At 38.6% G+C, this 18590-nt stretch overlaps 1 protein-coding gene and 1 pseudogene across 7 annotated transcripts in view; both read left to right on the top strand.

Annotated features, from left to right (window-relative positions):
* Positions 1 to 10185: 10185 nt before the first annotated feature.
* LOC135628228 (acidic endochitinase-like) lies at positions 10186 to 11354 on the top strand (annotated as a pseudogene).
* Positions 11355 to 12328: 974 nt separating this feature from the next.
* Positions 12329 to 18590, top strand: part of LOC103973815 (uncharacterized) — a 29079-nt gene continuing 22817 nt past the window's right edge. For 6 of the 7 annotated variants that reach the window (XR_010493222.1, XR_010493221.1, XR_001976525.2 and 3 more), the window contains exons 1-3: positions 12329 to 12576; positions 13892 to 14027; positions 14119 to 14823. Coding sequence is in view for 2 of the 7 variants with exons in the window: in XM_009388476.3 (XP_009386751.2) it covers positions 12497 to 12576; positions 13892 to 14027; positions 14119 to 14823 (921 nt within the window). In the remaining 5 variants the exon portion in view is untranslated. Of the gene's footprint in view, positions 12577 to 12809; positions 12866 to 13891; positions 14028 to 14118; positions 14824 to 18590 lie in introns of all 7 variants that reach the window. The other variant, XM_018821585.2, reaches the window with a different exon arrangement.

The following is an 18590-nucleotide window of genomic DNA, read 5'->3' as shown; positions in this document are numbered from 1 at the left end:
ATCTTTTGCTAAAACCATGAGTCTCGAATTTGAAATGAGTTTGATGGGAGAATTAACCTTTTTTAGGCTTACAAATTGAGCAACTAAGCAATGACATCTTTATTAGTCAAACTAAATATGCTTTAGATCTGCTAAAAAGATTTAATATGGATAGCTCAAAAGCTATTAACACTCCTATAAGCACCTCCACTAAGTTAGAAGTTGATGAAAGTGGAGAAAGCTTCAATCAAAAAACTTATAGGGATATGATAGAAAGTTTACTTTACCTCACTGCATCTAGACCAGACATCATGTTCAGTGTAGGACTTTATGCTAGGTTTCAATCGAACCCTAAGATATCTCATCTCAAAGTAGTTAAAAGAATATTTAGATATATTAAAGGTACCATAAATCTAGGATTATAGTATCCAAAATTCAAAAATTTTGAGTTAATTGCTTATGCTTATGCGGATTTTGCTAGGTGTAGATTAGATAGAAAAAGTATATTAGGAACATGTCAATTTTTGGGACATTCCCTTGTTTCTTGGTCATCTAAGAAATAAAACTCGGTTGCACTATCAACAACCGAAGCTGAGTATATTGCAGCTAGTGCATGCTGTGCACAAGTTGTGTGGATGAAAAATACCTTAGAAGATTATAAAGTCTATCTTAAAAACATTCATATTAAATGTGATAACACAAGTGCAATATGTTTAACAAAGAATCTCGTTCAACACTCAAGAACAAAACATATTGATATTAGACATCACTTTATACGAGATCATGTCACTAATCATGATGTAATCATAGAGTTCATAGATACTAAGCATCAACTAGTTGATATTTTTACAAAACCTCTAAGTGAAGAACAATTTGATTTCATAAGAAGAGAATTAGGAATGTTGATGTGTCCGAATGCATAAACTTGTTAAAATTATTTTTCAAACTTTATTGATTGAATGATTAAATCACTTGATTGCCATTACATGCCTAAAATAACATGTTGAAAATTAATACAAAAATTTCCATAACAATGAGCATGTTTTGTCTTCATGATTGTATTTGAAAATCTATAGCCTTGTCCGAATGCATGAAAGTGTTAATTTCATTTTCGGATTCTCTTAACTAGTGGTATCCTAACAATCGGATTTTCTAGATACATTATCCTCTTCCGAACTTAATAAGTATATGTCATATCGATTTTGATTCTCATAATTGATTTTTGACATATAGAATCAACTAGCAAATACATCTCTCATACACTTATCATATGAAAAATATTTTTTTGAGAAATGAATTTGATGAAATGATTCCTGCTTATAAATTCCTTCTTGAAATATGGATGATAGTATTTTTACTTGCAAGGATTTGTTTCACATACATATATTAATCCTTGTAAAAATGAAGTATGATTTAATCTCTCATCGATTTTAACCTTATTCAAAGTAAACTCACAAATAGTTGATATCACAAATAGCCTTCCTCCTTCATGCAAAAAGATAATAACAAATAAAAAGGAAGAAGTATTCAAAGCTATCTTCATGTCATGTTTTTCTTGAGATGTTTGCATAATTGGTATCCTATCACTCACTGTTGGAAAATGACATGAACCTAGTTGTGGCATGAATATTTACCGCACTTATGCTTAAAATTTGCTTATATCGTTCTCTTTTTTGTTGATGACAAAGGGGGAGAGATATATGAATTGATACTATGAGTATTGATGCTATGATTATGCCATGTTTGCATCATCGAAAATATATGAATTGATGATAACTATCATTGTCATATTTGCATTATGCCATGTTTGCATTATGTTAAGATATCAAGAACTTGCATCATAATTTTACGTGTTGATATCTTACCATGTGATGAAATACTATGATTACTAAAACACTTGAAATGTGTGCATCATGTTAAGATATCAAAATGTTACTTCAAAATTTTACATGTTGATATCTTACCATATGATGAATTGCTACCATTACTATCATTTACATTTAAAATTTAAAAATGGATGTCAAGCCTTGACATCATTTTCAGATAGATACATCATGATAGGAATCATGATGGGAGTATTGATAAGGTTAAATGATTTTAACTTATCAATATGTCTCTTGAATTCAAAGGCTTTGAATTCAAAAATGACTTATCTCAAGTATGGCATATAGATAGGGGGAGTTAAGGTTAACTTCGTTATCAATTGATTGTCATCATAAAAAAGGGGGAGATTGTTGAATCTCGGATTTTGATGATGAAGTCAATTATCATTTGTTATCTAATCCATATGTTGAGATAAGTGTACAGGATTAACTACGATGGAAGTAAGACATGCAGTAGGAGTTACGCCGGAGTCAAGACCATGATCACATTGGGGGTTCGAGAGTTCGACGGAAGTCTGGACGGTCGTCGAAGGTTCTGCGGGAACAAATCCGAGAAGTCCAGGAGCTTGCCAAAAGAAGCTCGTCGGAACTTGCCAAGTGGATCGTCGCAAGTCCAGGAGTTTGTCAGAAGTCCGCAGGAGCATCACCGAGGGTTCATCGGATGATCGACGGAAGTTCACCAGAAGCTCACTAGAAGAAGCGATTGACGCACCGGAGCAAGTTGTAGTAAATGTCTTAAGAAAAATCGTAGTTAGGCCCTTGACAGACCCAAATTGGGCCAAATGGATCAACCCATTCAGACCCAGATTTCTTGGCCAGCGGTGGCACCGCTTGGGCCGGTGGTGGCACCGCCCAGGGCTCAGTCTCCGAGCGAGATTAGGCGGTGCAACCACCCTTGATAAGTAGTGGAACCGCTTGAGCTCGGTCTCCGAGCTTTGCCAAGCGATGCAATCGCCCCAACCAGGCGGTGGCACCGTTTGGGCTTAGTCTCCGAGCGAGACTGGGCGGTGCAACCACCCCTGTCAGGCGATGGCACCGCCTAGAGGCTCAGTCTCCGAGCTGCCAGGCGGTTGTACCGCCCCAGTCAGGAGGTAGTACCGTCAGGACCCCGGAAATATGAGAAATGACATTTTTGAGCTCCAAATTCAAACTAGTTTGGGGCCTATATATACCCCACCCTTTCTTGCATGAAAGAGCACCGAAAATCCAATCTTACTTTGTGATTTTTAGAGCTCAAAAGTGTTGTAAAGGCTAGAAGTTGTCCCCCCTTTTTCTTCTAAGTTTTGATCTTTCAAGAGAGGAGAGAAAAGTTTGTAAGGATTGTCTCCTAAGCCCGTCAAAAGGAGTGAAACTGTAAAAGGGTGATTGGCCTTCGCCTATTGAAGGAAGGCCTCTAGTGGACGTCGGTGACCTCGTCGGAGGAGGAAGCCAAAAGTGGATATAGGTCAAGATTGACCGAACCACTCTAAAATTGCGGTGCTCTCTGGTTTGCATTTCTTTTTGCTGCTTACTTTACTACAAACCTCCATACGTGCTTTACTTCCTTATTACTTTAACTGCACTTCACCTAATCTAAGTTAAAGTAACTTCCGAATAGGCTTTCATATCGAAATCGCTTTTATCGTACAAACGTCGTATTTCGATTTGCAATTACATTCTGTTCTCTATCTTAATTGCAAACTGCCTCTATATCTTTACTTTAACTGCATCTCACTTGATCACAAGTTAAAGTGATTTCCGAATCGGCTTTCTTACCAAAAACGTTTTTATCGTACGAACGTCATTTTAAATCGTCGAAAGTTTTCCGCTGCACTAATTCACCGCCCCCCCCCTCCCCTCCCCCCCCCACTTAGTGCTCTTGATCCTAACAGGGGGCGGTTCCACCGCTGGCCCTAACCCCTTTACTTATAAGGGAGATCTCGGGCGGTGCCACCATTGGCATGCCAAGGAAGAGAAAGAAAAAATTTCTTTCCTCACCCTTTTTGTTTTTCAGAGGTGTTTGGCTCAAGATAGGATAGGATCTTGGGTTGCACTTTAATATGTCATTTGGAATCGAAAGAGAAGGAAGAAATCAAATCTACGAAAGAACGGAAAGAGGATGAAAAAACTTTTCGGAAAATATATTTAAACAAGCTTATTCTCGGGGACAATTTAACATACCTAGTTCCCTTCTAATGATTTCAAATTGGTCTTCATTTAATGCTTTTGTAAAGATGTCTACTAATTGATGCTTTGTGTCAATAAACTCTATAACGACATTATTATTAAGGATATGATCGCGTATGAAATAATGCCTAACGTCAATATGCTTAGTTCTAGAGTGTTGAATTGAATTTTTGGTAAGACATATGACACTTGTATTATCACATTTTATGGGAATATTTTTCAAGTGAATTCCATAGTCTTCTAATGTATTCTTCATCCAAACAACTTGGGCACAACATGCACTTGCAGCAATATATTCGACTTCTACCGTAGATAGTGCAACTGAGTTTTATTTCTTGGAAGTCCAAGAAACAAGTGCATGTCCTAAAAATTGGCATGTTCCGGGTGTACTTTTTCTATCTATCCTGCATCCGCCAAAATCGGCATCTGCATAAGCTATTAAATCGAATTTATCGGATTTTGGATACCACAATCCTAAATTGGGAGTTCCTTTAAGATATCTAAATATTCTTTTAACACTCTTAAGATAATTTAGGATTAGATTGAAACCTAGCGCAAAGTCCTACACTAAACATGATATCCGATCTAATCACAATGAGATAAAGTAGACTACCTATCGTTCCCCTATATGGTTTTTGATCGAAATTCTTACCATTTTCATCCATATCTAACTTTGTCGAAGTACTCATAGGAGTGTTTATCACTTTTGAACCATCCATGTTAAATCATTTTAACAATTCTAATATATATTTAGATTGATTAAGAAATATACCATCACTAAGTTGCTTAATTTGTAATCCTAAAAAGAAGGTTAATTCACCCATTAGACTCATTTCAAATTTATGACTCATACACTTGGCAAATGATTCACATAGTGATTCATCCGAAGAACCAAAAATAATATCGTCAATATAAATTTGCATAATAAGAAAATTATTTTCAAAGTGTTTGATAAACAATGTAGTATCAACCTTGTCTTTGGTAAAATTATTTAAAATAAGAAAGGAACTAAGTCTTTCATACCAAGCTCTAGGAGCTTGTTTCAAGCCATAGAGAGCCTTAGTCAATTTGAATACATGATTAGGAAGAAGAGAATTTTCAAATCTGGGAGGTTGTTCGACATATACTTCTTCGGAAATAAAACCATTCAAGAAGGCGCTTTTGACATCCATTTGAAATAGTTTAAAATTATTAGTACTAGTATAGGTAAGGAGCATCCTAATGGCTTCTAATCGTGCTACAGAAGCGAAGGTTTCTTCGTAGTCGATACCTTCTTCTTGGTTGAAACCTTTGACCACTAATATAGCCTTGTTTTTAACTATGATACCGCATTCATCTTGTTTGTTTCTAAAGACACATTTAGTACTAATGACTAAATGGTCACTAGGTTTAGAAACAATCTTTCATACCTCATTCCTCTCAAATTGATTCAATTCCTCTTGCATTGCAATGACCCAAGAATCATCTTTCAAGGCTTCGTCAATGCATTTATGTTCGATTTGAGAAAGGAAGGCGACGTTAGCACAAAAATTCTTGAAGGAAGAACGAGGTTGAACCCCTTTTGATATATCTCCAAGAATTAGCTCCTTTGGATGAGCATCCACATACTTCTATTCCTTAGGTAAGGAAGAAGATGCATCCAAGTTGCTATTTTGAGGAGGGGGTTCATTTAAATTCAAATTTTCAAAACCAATATCATCATCAAAATTATTTTTATTTAACTCAAAAATTTCATTGAAAACTACATTAATAGACTCTTCTATAACTAAGGTTCTTTTGTTAAAAATACGAAAAGCCTTAGAAACGGAAGAGTAGCTAAGAAAGATGCCTTCATCGGATTTGGCATCAAATTTTCCTAAAGCATCATTTTCATTCGAAATAAAGCATTTGCAATCGAAAACTTTAAAATAAGAAACATTTGGTTTTTTGTTATTCCATAATTCATAGGGAGTTTTTGATAGAGACGGTCTTATTAGAACCCTATTCATGATGTAGCAAGCCGTATTCACGGCTTCGGCCCAAAAATACTTAGGTAGACTATGTTCATTCAACATAGTTCTTGTCATTTCTTGTAGGTTTTTATCTTTTCTTTCAACTACTCTATTTTGTCGAGGATTTCTTGGAGTGGAGAAGTTGTGGTTATATCCATTAACTTCATAAAAACTTTGGAAGTCACGGTTTTGAAATTCGCCACCGTGATCACTCCAAATTGATGAAATTATGAAGCCTTTTTCGTTTTGAGTAAGTTTATAAAATTTAGAGAAACATTTGAAACAATCACTTTTGTGAGCCAAGAAATAGGTCCAAGTATATCTAGTATAGTCATCTACGATTACAAAAGCATATTTGCTTCCTCCTAGACTTGTCGTGTCAATTGGTCCTAAGTCCAAATGGATCAATTGTAATAGTCTAGTGGTGCTAATTTGATTTTTTGGTTTGAAACTAGTTTTTATTTGTTTACCTAGTTGACACGCATCACATACTTTGTCCTTAACAAACTTCATATTGGGAATCCCTCATACTAATTCTCTAGATGAGATCTTAGATATTAGATTCATACTTACATGGCCTAATCTCCTATGCCAAAGCCAAGCATCATCATTTAAAGCGGAGAAGCACATTTCATTACTTAGTTCATTAAGGTTGATGGTGTAAACATTATTTTGTTTCAAAGTAATCATTGATATGTTATTGTTTGGTTTTTCAATAATGCACATATTAGATTCAAATCTAACGATATAACCTTTATCGCATAATTGACTAATACTTAAGAGATTATGTTTTAATCCATCAACTAGTAATACATCATCAATAGAAAAACTTAATTTATTACCTATGGTTCCCTTGCCAATGATTTTGTCTTTGTTGTTATCTCCGAATATGACGTACCCTTCTTCTTTGCTAGTGAGCATAGAGAAATGAGATGGATCTCCAGTCATGTGTCTTGAGCATCCACTATCGAGATACCATCTATTGCTCTAGCTTATGGGTTTGTCTACAAAAGAGGATGGTTTTTAGGTACCCATTTGATTTTGGGTGCCTCAAAAATTGATCTACCAATTTTGTTATTTCTTATTGAACTATTTATAGTTCCTTTAGGAACCTATATTAATTTATGTGGACTAATTTTCCTAAATGGACATTTGTAAGCAACATGTCCAGATTTACAACAAAAATTACATTTCAAATAAGGTGAAACATGTAATGTGGGTCCTTTAATAAAAGTGGTAGGATTTTGGTGAGATCCTCTCACAAAAGCAATTCCACTTTTATTTGCAATGTGACCCTTGTTTGCAAGGATCAATCCAATCCCTTGCTACCGACCTTAAACTTGTTTAAGGTCTCTTTAAGTAGAAAATTTTCATTTTTTATTGCTTCTAAATGTTCACACTTAGAGCATGGAGGAGTTTGAAGACTATCAAGCTTATTTTGTAGTAAGGCATGCTCTTTCTTTAAGATATTAAACTTCTTACTAATAGTTCTACACTCATCAAATAATTCATGAAAAACGCGATAGAAAGTTCATCGAAAGATAAATCTTCATTAATTAAATCATATACCTCTTCTCCTAAAGCCATTAGCGCGAAGTTTGCCTCTTCTTTGTTGCTAGCTTCTTCACTTTCGGAATCACTTGAATCATCCCAAGTCGCTTTTAGAGCTTTCTTCTTCTTTGGTTGCTTCTTCTTGGCTTGAGGGCATTCATTTTTGAAGTGCCCCGGCTTCTTGCATTCGTAGCATATCATTTGGTCATTTTTAGGTTCAAGTCTATTTTTGGTATTATTTTTAAATTTGTTCTTTCTTATAAATTTTTTAAAATTTTGAGTTAAAAGTGCAATATCATTGTCACTATCCTCATCACTTGATGTTCCTTTTAAGTGGTCTTCTTGTGATGTGAGTGTCATATCCTTCCTGTTCTTTGGAAGGGGGTTCTCGAGCTCTTCATGAGCATGACACGTCATTTCGTAGGTCATTAGAGACCTAATAAGTTCTTCAAGAGGAAATGTTTTAAGGTTCTTGGCATCTTGAATAGCCATAACTTTTGGATCCCAACTTTTAGGAAGGGATCTTAAAATTTTTGTTATAAGTTCAAAGTTAGAAAAATCTTTACCAAGAGCTTTGAGTCCATTGATGACATCCGTGAAACGGGTGTACATGTCTCCGATGGACTCACTTGGTTTTATTCGGAAAAGTTCATAAGAGTACATAAGAATATTGATTTTGGATTCTTTCACTCGATTGGTGCCTTCATGAGTGACCTCAAGAGTCCTTCAAATATCAAAAGCCGAATCACAAATTGAAATACGATTGAATTCATTTTTGTCTAATGCACAAAATAGGGCATTCATAGCCTTTATGTTTAAAGCAAAAACCTTCTTCTCCGATTCATCCCATTCGCTCATTGGAAGAGAAAATTTTTGAAATCCATTTTCGACAATAAACCAAAGCTCGAAATCCATGGAAATGAGTAAGATCCTCATATGAGTTTTCCAATATATGTAATCCGACCCATTAAATATAGGTGGATGTGTAATGAAATGACCCTCATGCATGCCGGAGTAAGCCATCTCTCTTGGGTTTTAAACCAAATATGAGAGTGAGCCTTGCTCTGATACCAATTGTTAGGATCGGAGTGTCACTAAGAGGGGGGGGGGGGGGGGGTGAATTAGTGTAGTGAATTAAAACTTGTAAGTTTAAAAACGAATTCGTAAATACGAGAAGATTTCGTTTTGATACTAACTTGAGTAGATGAAAACCGAAAGTTAGCAGTAGTGTAAATAACAATTTCAAGAAAGTAAGAACTCACACATTCAAATAACACACCAATTTAAAGTGGTTCGGTCAAAATGACCTACATCCACTTGCGAAGCCTTCTTCGAAGAGGCTCCCAACTTCCACTAGCAAATCACTTTGAAGGGGAAGGACAAATACCCCTCTTACAACTTTTTATAGTGGTTCATACTCTTACAAATTTTCAACGAGAAAGAAGGAGGTGAACACTCAAGCAATTGAAAACAAGACTTGCTAAAGACTTTGCTAAGGCTTTTTTTTCTCAATCTATTGCTTCTAAAAAATTGTATTCTCTGCTGAGAATTGAGGGGTATTTATAGACCCCAAGAGGATTCAAATTTAGGCTCCAAATTTTGAATTCTCTTGGGTTTCCGAGGTTGGCGGTGCCACCGCCTGTCAGTGTTTGACACTGACAGTGTATTGGCGGTGCCATCGCTTAGTCCGGTGGTGCCACCGCTTAGTCCGGCGGTGCCATCGCTCAACTCTCGGGTTCTGGGCGGTGCCATCGCCTAAACTTTTTTAGCTCACTGGTTGGGTTCCAAACTTGGCCCAAACTAGTCCGAACTCGGGCCCAATTGGCCCCTAACCGGATTATAGGATTAACTCTTAATCCTAACCCTAATTATATGCAAACTACGCAACTGAAAACATAGTCCTAAGCAAGTTTTTAACCGGCAAACATCGAGTCTTCTTCCAGCGAGCTTTCCGGCGATCTTTCGACGGACTTCCGATACACCTTTGGATTTCTTCCGGCGGACTCCTAGCAGGGTCCCGATCTTGTGGCGAGTTCAGCGAGTAGCCGAACCTTCTCGGTGATCTCCGCGAACCTCCGACGATCTCTTCGGCAGACTTCCGAAAACTCTGACAAATCCCCAATTTCTTCTCGGTTGGTTTCGGCAGCATCTCTGAGGAAACTTCGGACTCTTGAATACCCATCGAACTTGACTCTGGTAGGCTTGCTTTATGTTTTCAGACTATCGTAGTTAATCCTATATATTTAACTTAATAATATGAATTAGATTAATTAATTCATCAATTAACTTAATCCATCAAAATTCGAAATTCAACAAAGACGAAGTATTAGCGAGTCATGATCCAGGTCGTGTCACTTATTGGCCGAACACGTATCCCTTATCCAAATCCCGTCTTCTCAACTCTTCTAGCCTCTCCGTCTCTTTTTTTATTACTTTTGAAAGAATTCAAATCAAAACAGATACAAAATAACACGGTGAGACACTGTGACATGCCAGTCTCTGGAAAGCATTAATTCGCGCATCCACAGACGTCGTCAGCTTCATCACCCACTTTTTCCTATATAACCATGTCGCATGGCTTTGTTGATGACAGACCGCCACAAGCTTGCCTTTGGTTGTGCCTAACAGAGAGAGAGAGAGAGAGAGAGAGACAGACCGATAGCCTCCTCATTCACTATGGCGATCCGATCGCCAGCTTCGCTGCTGTTATTTGCGTTTCTGATGCTTGCGCTCACAGGAAGACTGCAGGCCCGGCGCAGCTCATGCATTGGCGTCTACTGGGGACAAAACACAGACGAGGGAAGCTTAGCAGATGCTTGTGCCACAGGCAACTACGAATACGTGAACATCGCCACCCTTTTCAAGTTTGGCATGGGCCAAACTCCAGAGATCAACCTCGCCGGCCACTGTGACCCTCGGAACAACGGCTGCGCGCGCTTAAGCAGCGAAATCCAGTCCTGCCAGGAGCGTGCAGTCAAGGTGATGCTCTCCATCGGAGGTGGCAGGTCTTATGGCCTGAGTTCCACCGAAGACGCCAAGGACGTGGCGTCATACCTCTGGCACAGTTTCTTGGGTGGTTCTGCTGCTCGCTACTCTCGACCCCTCGGGGATGCGGTTCTGGATGGCATAGACTTCAACATCGCCGGAGGGAGCACAGAACACTATGATTAACTTGCCGCTTTCCTCAAAGCCTACAACGAGCAGGAGGCCGGAACGAAGAAAGTTCACTTGAGTGCTGCTCCGCAGTGTCCTTTCCCGGATTACTGGCTTGGCAACGCACTCAGAACAGATCTCTTCGACTTCGTGTGGGTGCAGTTCTTCAACAACCCTTCGTGCCATTTCTCCCAGAACGCTATCAATCTTGCAAATGCGTTCAACAATTGGGTCATGTCCATCCCTGCGCAAAAGCTGTTCCTTGGGCTTCCTGCTGCTCCTGAGGCTGCTCCAAGTGGTGGCTACATTCCACCCCATGAGCTCATATCTCAAGTTTTTCCGATCCTAAAGGATTCCGACAAGTACGCAGGAATCATGCTGTGGACTAGATACCACGACAGAAACTCCGGCTACAGTTCTCAAGTCAAGTCCCACGTGTGTCCAGCGCGTCGGTTCTCCAACATCTTATCTATGCCGGTGAAGTCTTCCAAGTAAACCTGAACGGCGTAGATGATCGGTGGTCGAAAACTCCGATCATCATGGGTCCCCCATCGTATCCGTGCGTGCTACGTATGGTGTTTCGCTTGTATGTGGTCTTTTCAATAATATAATAAAGGGGTGGTTTTACGTATCCATATTTTCGATGTTCGAAAACAGTATATTTGCTGCCCCTTCCAAATTTGAAAAAGATAAAATAAATAAATAACTAAAAATATCCTTTTTTTTTTCTTTCGACAAATATATAACTCTCAACTTTCCCAATTGTTTAAGCAAAAGATATAAATCCTCTTCCACACAAAAGACGAATCCATGATTGCTGAATTGCTGTCTACTGGTGCCGAAATGGCGACGAGAGAAGCTTAGCAGACGCTTGTGCTACCTGCAATTACAAGTTCGTCAACATTGTCTTCCTTGCCATGTTTGGTGACGCCAAACTCCCTTGATCAGGACACACCTCTGGAACAGTTTCTTGGGAGGTTAATCTTCTTCTCGGCTCGTCGGCGACGCAGTCTTGTGAGGTTCTTCTCCTGAATGGCGTCCACTTCGACATCGAAGGTCTACCTGAGCGCAGATCCACAGTTCCGACTACGTGTGGGTGCAGTTCTACTACACAGGCAATCTCGCAGATGCCCGGTAGCAGTGGGTTCTCCATCCCTGCATGGAAGGTGTTCCCCTGGACTTCCTGCTGCTCCTCAGGCTGCTGGAAGGAGCTCCATTCCACTAGTGATCTTACACGTGTCTTATCATCAAGAATTATAGCAAGTACCGAGGGATTATTAAAATTTTAAAAAAAAAGGAAGAATGGGAATTAGAATTAAAACTGAAACCGGCCATGAAGAACGTTTCGAGTGAAGACAAACGACAGTATGAGACGGTAGTTTGCTATGGACATGGACCGGTTCCCAAAAGCCGAGCAGTCTAAGTCTTTATGAACCGGTCCATCGGTTCAGCCTTCAAGAACCGCGAGGATAACCGGCCCAAGAGAAACAACAAATTGAGGTGAGCTTTTACTATAAACCGAACGGTGCCGTCCGTCAGATGTTAAATGGACGGCGGATAGATCTCCAGAGTAAATCTGAGGAAATCGGTTCCGGCCCCCTACCACGAGCCACCCGATCCGTCCTCTCCCCCACCCCCCACACCTTTTTCTTCTTCCGCTCCTGCGATCGGTTATTTGATTTTGCGTATGATATCCAAATTTCTTTTCTGGAGTGGTATCCTATTCTAATTTCTTAGATTGTTGTATTGAACCATCAGTTTTGGTTTAAGCGCATGATGGCGGAGAGTTTCGGGAGATGGGAGTCAGATCCCTTGTTTTCTGCTGCCGAAGTGGTGCAAGATTCCGCCGATAGGTTTTTTTCTCTCATTTTAAGCTCAATTATGCGGTCATTCTTGTTAGGCTTTGGAGAATTTGCTCTATTTCGAAAGAAATTGCAGCTTTCTAGTTTTGATTAGTCCCTATAAAATTTGCTTTCGGTTCTGAATATCCGACAATGATCGTATCGTCAATGACGATTCTTTTTTAGAATTCTAATACTTTGTCCTGTTTTCTGTGATTTAATGGAGAAAATATTGTTCCTTTTAGTGATCTATGCTGTCCCGACCATTAGGATGAGGGTTGAAGGTTGAAAATACTTTCTGGTAATTTTCCTCTCTAAATTCTTCCAAACACGACACAAGTATAATTATAGACCAAGATTGATTCTTCTTATGCACCGATTCTCACTTCCCTTCCCTCTGTGTTATGGTTATCGTTGTTACTGATGGTTGCTTAACTCATGGGGTAGCGCCTGGGTGATCAACAAGCCCTAGGACTACCTCGTTGTACTAAATCCTTTATTCCCATTTATTTGCATATAATTAATACCTGATTTGCATATCTGAATACTTATGTTCTTACAGACACTTATCTGATCGCTCTGCTACATTTCTTTGTGTATTGTTAGACACCCTTGAGCTGAGAATGATCTATTTCTGTGAAAAATGGATTTTGCAAACTAGCATATATATATTTCCTCTGATAGTTTAAAGAAGTTCATTATCTTCTATTGTAGTTTGTGTTTCTGAAGATTATATTAAATTATATCCAATTATGAATGTAGCTAAATTTTCAGAAATTAGGGACTCATACTACATTTGTTGTATCATGGAAACAATTTTTCTACTTTTATTGTAGTTAATGCACAAGCGGTATGCATGCAGCTTCATTGTCCTGCAGCAGTACCTATCTACATGAACACATACCATTCTGTAATAAGGAGCTAATCCTAGTTTGAGTTGAGTCAGAGATACTGTTAGATTATGGGACTAGTAGCCTATTAATACAAGACATTTAAGCCTCTTTCGCATCACCTTGGCACTAAAAATAAAATTCCAGCAATAAAATCTCTGTTTGTCTGAATATTCAAAACAAATTTCTTGCTTAGCGAAAAAGTTACACTATAACCGAAATATGATGGCGGAATGTTACATGAATTTTAGTTGCTATTGTGCTGCTTTTCCCTCAAATAATAAGATTGTGGTTCTTGAGTCACCATTTACTTCATAGTTCTCTCCTACTTGCAGCTACACACATAAAAAGGATCATTGATCTTTGTCTAAGTGTAATCACACATGTAATTCTCAATATTTTAGGTGAGTTAAGGATACTTTATCATAAATATGCAGGATGGAATCGGTATTCCGAATACTATCGCATGAACAGAAATCTGCTCAAGGGGATTCCTTGGATGCAAAACTTCTTAGTTCAATCGAGTATCATAAGAGGGATCTTGTTACTTGTCTTGAAACAGCCAGATGGCAGGTAAGGATAATTCAAGCTCATATGTAGTGCATTGAATTTCTTTCAGACTCCAGTATGGTTAAATGGATTGTTTTCTCTTTTTAATCCCCAGTTGGAGGACTTTGAGAGGGCAGTCACTTTAGCTGCATTATCTGATACATCAAATTCAAGGGAAAATGCAATTTCCAAATTCAGACAATTTATAAGAGCAATAAGGGAACAAATTAGTCAGGTCGAAAAAACTGTAAAAGATTCTGCAATGGAAGATTTCAACGGGACATCTCCATCTATGAACTTAAATGAGCATGATAGAGATGGGTTAGCATTATTTCTTTCAGGCGGTGATCTTAGGGAAAATCAGTTATATTATGATTCTAGTGGTAGCATTATGAAAAGGTTCCTTAATTCCACTACAAATGGTGATGAAATTGTTGAACTAAAAACTGAAGAAGTCTTGCCAACGAATGGTCTGAAATACCCAGATCATGGCTATGAGAAAGCTGGGCCACATCATTCCAGCAGAGTTACAGAAGCACCAGCTATTCTTGAGGACTCTTTTGGGGACAAAGGATGTCAAGAAGCATGCACCGCCTTTGGGTCTTTCAATATGAAATTTGGTGATTTTGCAGCAAATTCTTATGGAATTAATAGGACAAGGGGATCCTTATGGACGCTCTTGAAGAATTTTTGGCCTCCAAATAAGAATCGAATGAGTTTCACAAAGAGAAGGAAGGATGGAGAGGATCCAGATGACTTAATAGTGGATACTGAAAGAAATATTCCACACTCTGTCATTGACGTACCTCCATCTGGACAGGTATTCACTAATCCATCTTTAAAAATAGTGCATTTTGAACTATGAAAGGGTGCTGACACTTACACTTGCCTTGTTTGTGTCAAAGATGGACACTTCAGCAGCTTCTTGGTACATTGCAGATATTTCAAGACATATTAGGGTTAATATATCATCTACACTTATTTTTGCTAATCTATGGTATATGCATGACATTCTGTTATTATCTAGAGATTTGGCATCTAGAAATATCAATACTGGCAATTTGGAATTTTCACTTAGTGTGAAATTGAATACCTCCTGTTGTTTCATTTTGTATGTGATTAAAAGTTTTTGTGAGTGACAGTTAATTATGTTAATGGTTATTATGATTATTTAAGTTACATATGATGATCATGGACTGCCTAAACTGCATAAAATATATCTTCATATCTCATGTCATAGCAATATAATAACAATTACCATTATTGACAGTCATTTCAGCATATGTCCTTTTTTTCTAGAACTTGAATTTTTATCATATTTGTTTACAGATTTTGAAGTATGTATACAAACATTTTAATGAAATGCTTATAGGTGATGCTTTTTTAAATATTTAATTTCTGAGTTTGGTGACTGCAAATATTAATTGCATTAGCAATAAATTCCACTTTTGTTTGAGTTTTGGATAATTTGACCATTTATTGCTTGTGAGCTTGAAAATAAGAGTTGTATACATTGATGCTCGCTAGACACCACACTAATGGAGCCTCATGCACTGGGTTCACTCATTTCTAATTCATATGATAATATTATGGTTTGATCTTTTTCTAATCGAGCTACGCTAAGATTAGTTAGTTTTGCCCATTGTATGAAAATTAGATTGGAACTTATGGTAATCTTGTGAAAACCAGTGTCTGCCATACCGAAGCGTACCGGCCGTACCGGGCGGTACATACCGGTCCGCCAGGTACTCGGTACGCGGACTGCCCTGTACCGCTACAGTGCTATAGTACTACACTGTAGCACTGCTACAGTATCGGTACACCAGGGTGTACCATCCGGTACACCGGTACTGTACCGTACCGAGCCCGGGTCGAAACTCTGGTACGGTACGGTATGGCGGACCTTGGTGAAAACTATAAATAATTTTGCAGTATCTATCAGAAATAAGTTTTAACTGTTGAATTTTTTTATGCCGTTGTTCCTCCTTGTTAGTGGTGCTTTGCACCCAAAAATAATATCAGACAACATTAATTCTACTTTCAGTTTTGTATACAGATTGAGAAAGTAAACCTCAAACTGGTAGGAGCCTCGTATACTGGATTTGCTTTTTTCCTTTTAATTTTCTTGACCCAAAAGACAACTAATCACTTCCATACTTATCTCTCTTTGGTAGAAATAAAAAAACATTCGAATGACAAATCAGAAACATGGTTCTGCTTGATCATAATTTTGCCTTATATTGCATTAAAGAAGTTCTACGAAGGAACTAATTTCATGGTTCGCGTTTCCCTTTGGTTGGATAATTTCAACAGATGGAGTACCATCTCCACCTACATTGAGAAGGAAAGAGAAGAGAAAATAACATGTTGAACTGTTCATTATCATAATATGACAAAAACACCTTGTTTTATCGAAAATTACATTTTGATCCATAATTTCCAGATCTGATCAACTAAAACACACTCTTACTTCCATTTATGAATAGTATATGTTCGTGGAATATTCTCAATTTGTTGGGTATCGCTTATTCATATATCCATTAGAAAAATCTCCTAGTTTCTGAATTGCTCATAGTCCTCATCCTCTGCTTTGTTCCACATTTAAATGTGACCTTAGTTTCTTAATCTCCTTATTGTACCATTTTTCTCCTCCACATTTGGTTCTCTTTTTCTCTTTCCAAAATCAATATTCTGGCAGAAGCAATTTTTCTGCATCTGTAATGCAGTTTGTACCTTATCATGCGAGGTGTTGCATAAATTTAGAAACATTTAGATTGCACAAATTTGGATTAAGGTCTTTTTTCTTAGTATTGTGATAACAAAGGCTTCTTAATATAATCAATTCAAACCTTCTCAGAGAATAATATGAGAAATAGGCTTGAAAATACCACTTTTGTGATTTTTTTCCTGATACCAATTTTATGTTAGAAATAAACAAAACACACAATACAAAGGAAGATATCTTTATTTCTAAAAATTGTTTGCTTGAAATGTATTTGTATTTTGTACAAAAACAAAGTTGCATTTTTCTGTTCTACTATCTGGTCATAGACTCACTACAACTACAGGCTATAGTATTATGTTAATGTATCCATTTTGTTATGCCTTTTAAATAGCCCTAAATGTATCATTGCAGCATGTGGTTTTTCCCTTTTGCTATCATGGGAACCATTATGGTAAAAATGACGTGGCTAGCCCGTCGGCACCTTATGTGGTTGACCCGCCAATACTCTATGCCATCATTATTGCTGTTTGCTTAGCAAGGGCCTCGTCGCCATGTGTCCAAACTATTGGTCGACATGTAGTCGAGCTAAACAGACAAAATAACACGATAACAAGCAATGTCAGGTCTAATCGGTGTAACAAACAAATACAGTAGCCTGGGATTAGCAAGGGTGGTTATGATCAGTTCTTGCTAAATGGATTGTGTAACACCAACCCCCTCCCCACCCCCTTCCCCTCAGTAAGCACCCATCATAAAAGAGGTCACACAGGTACGCCCAAGACATGTTGAACAAATTGAGTTCGACCTGTCATTAACGGTCATCGCGCACCTGCAACAACTTCGTTCAATGAACCGTTCGTCGCTTTTGCATGCTTGTACAGATACATGATAGCATGTTTTGCCTTGGTTTTGTGTGTTTTTACTTGAAAAATGTAAGCAACGATAGTTCGCAGCGCTGCAGTGTGACCACTCGCCGCGTCGGGCCAAACTTCCCCAAAATGGCTTCGTTTTCGCGTGCTACGGCCTGTTTTTTGCAGACCGCAGCCTCATACGAAACGTCAGCCATCTCAGTACCTTGGAACCTCCCGGGTGGCACCATGGGGGATGGGGCTTCGGGGTAGTGTCGGGCGTTGAACAATCTTCGCAAGTTCGCACGTTAACTTGACGGGAACTTGTCTTTGCGCCCGACATCCAGTTAGTAGTTGTTTGTGGACTTGCAACCATTCGTTCAACATTCTAAAGTCCTTGCTTTCTCCTTCCTCTCTTTTCTCTCTTACACTCAAGGTGCTCGTTGAATTGCTTGTAAATCTTCCCTCTTCGCGAGATGTCGGGACTTGTCCGTCGCTCGTTTTCAAACTAATCAACTTTCTGTTTTACAGGTCCTTCGGGACTTGTACGAGGTTGCAACCAGGCTGACCCTTTGCGGACGTATATGTTGTAAGGGCACCTCATGACTTAGGCAATCCCAGCTAAGTCTGAGGAGTTGGCGTAAGGGTGTTTCACGACTTAGGAAACTCCAGTTAACTCAGTGACTTTGTCGTAAGGGTGCCATATGATTTAGATAATTCTAGCTAAGTTCGTGACATTGTGGTATTAGAACGGGCAAGCAATTCGAGCAAGCAGTGAAGAAATTTCGCAATCTCGCAATGGCAAAGCATCGTGACAAATCGAGCAAGATGGGGCAAGCCAGACCATTGCCCCAAGCAGTCGCCGGTGAGTTGCAAGTGCAAACTCGCTCTCAAGAGAAACGTGGCAACGAATATGAGGAGCGAGAAGTTGGCTACTCTCCGCGAGCGGAGGAGGCGCAATCTGGTGCCAACCGGGAAAAAGAGTCACAAGAAGAGACTCACAATGGTGGAAAC

Source organism: Musa acuminata, chromosome BXJ3-1 (genome assembly GCF_036884655.1).
Source record: "Musa acuminata AAA Group cultivar baxijiao chromosome BXJ3-1, Cavendish_Baxijiao_AAA, whole genome shotgun sequence".
Lineage (NCBI taxonomy): Eukaryota > Viridiplantae > Streptophyta > Magnoliopsida > Zingiberales > Musaceae > Musa > Musa acuminata.
This window is presented reverse-complemented; position numbering and strand designations above follow the sequence as displayed.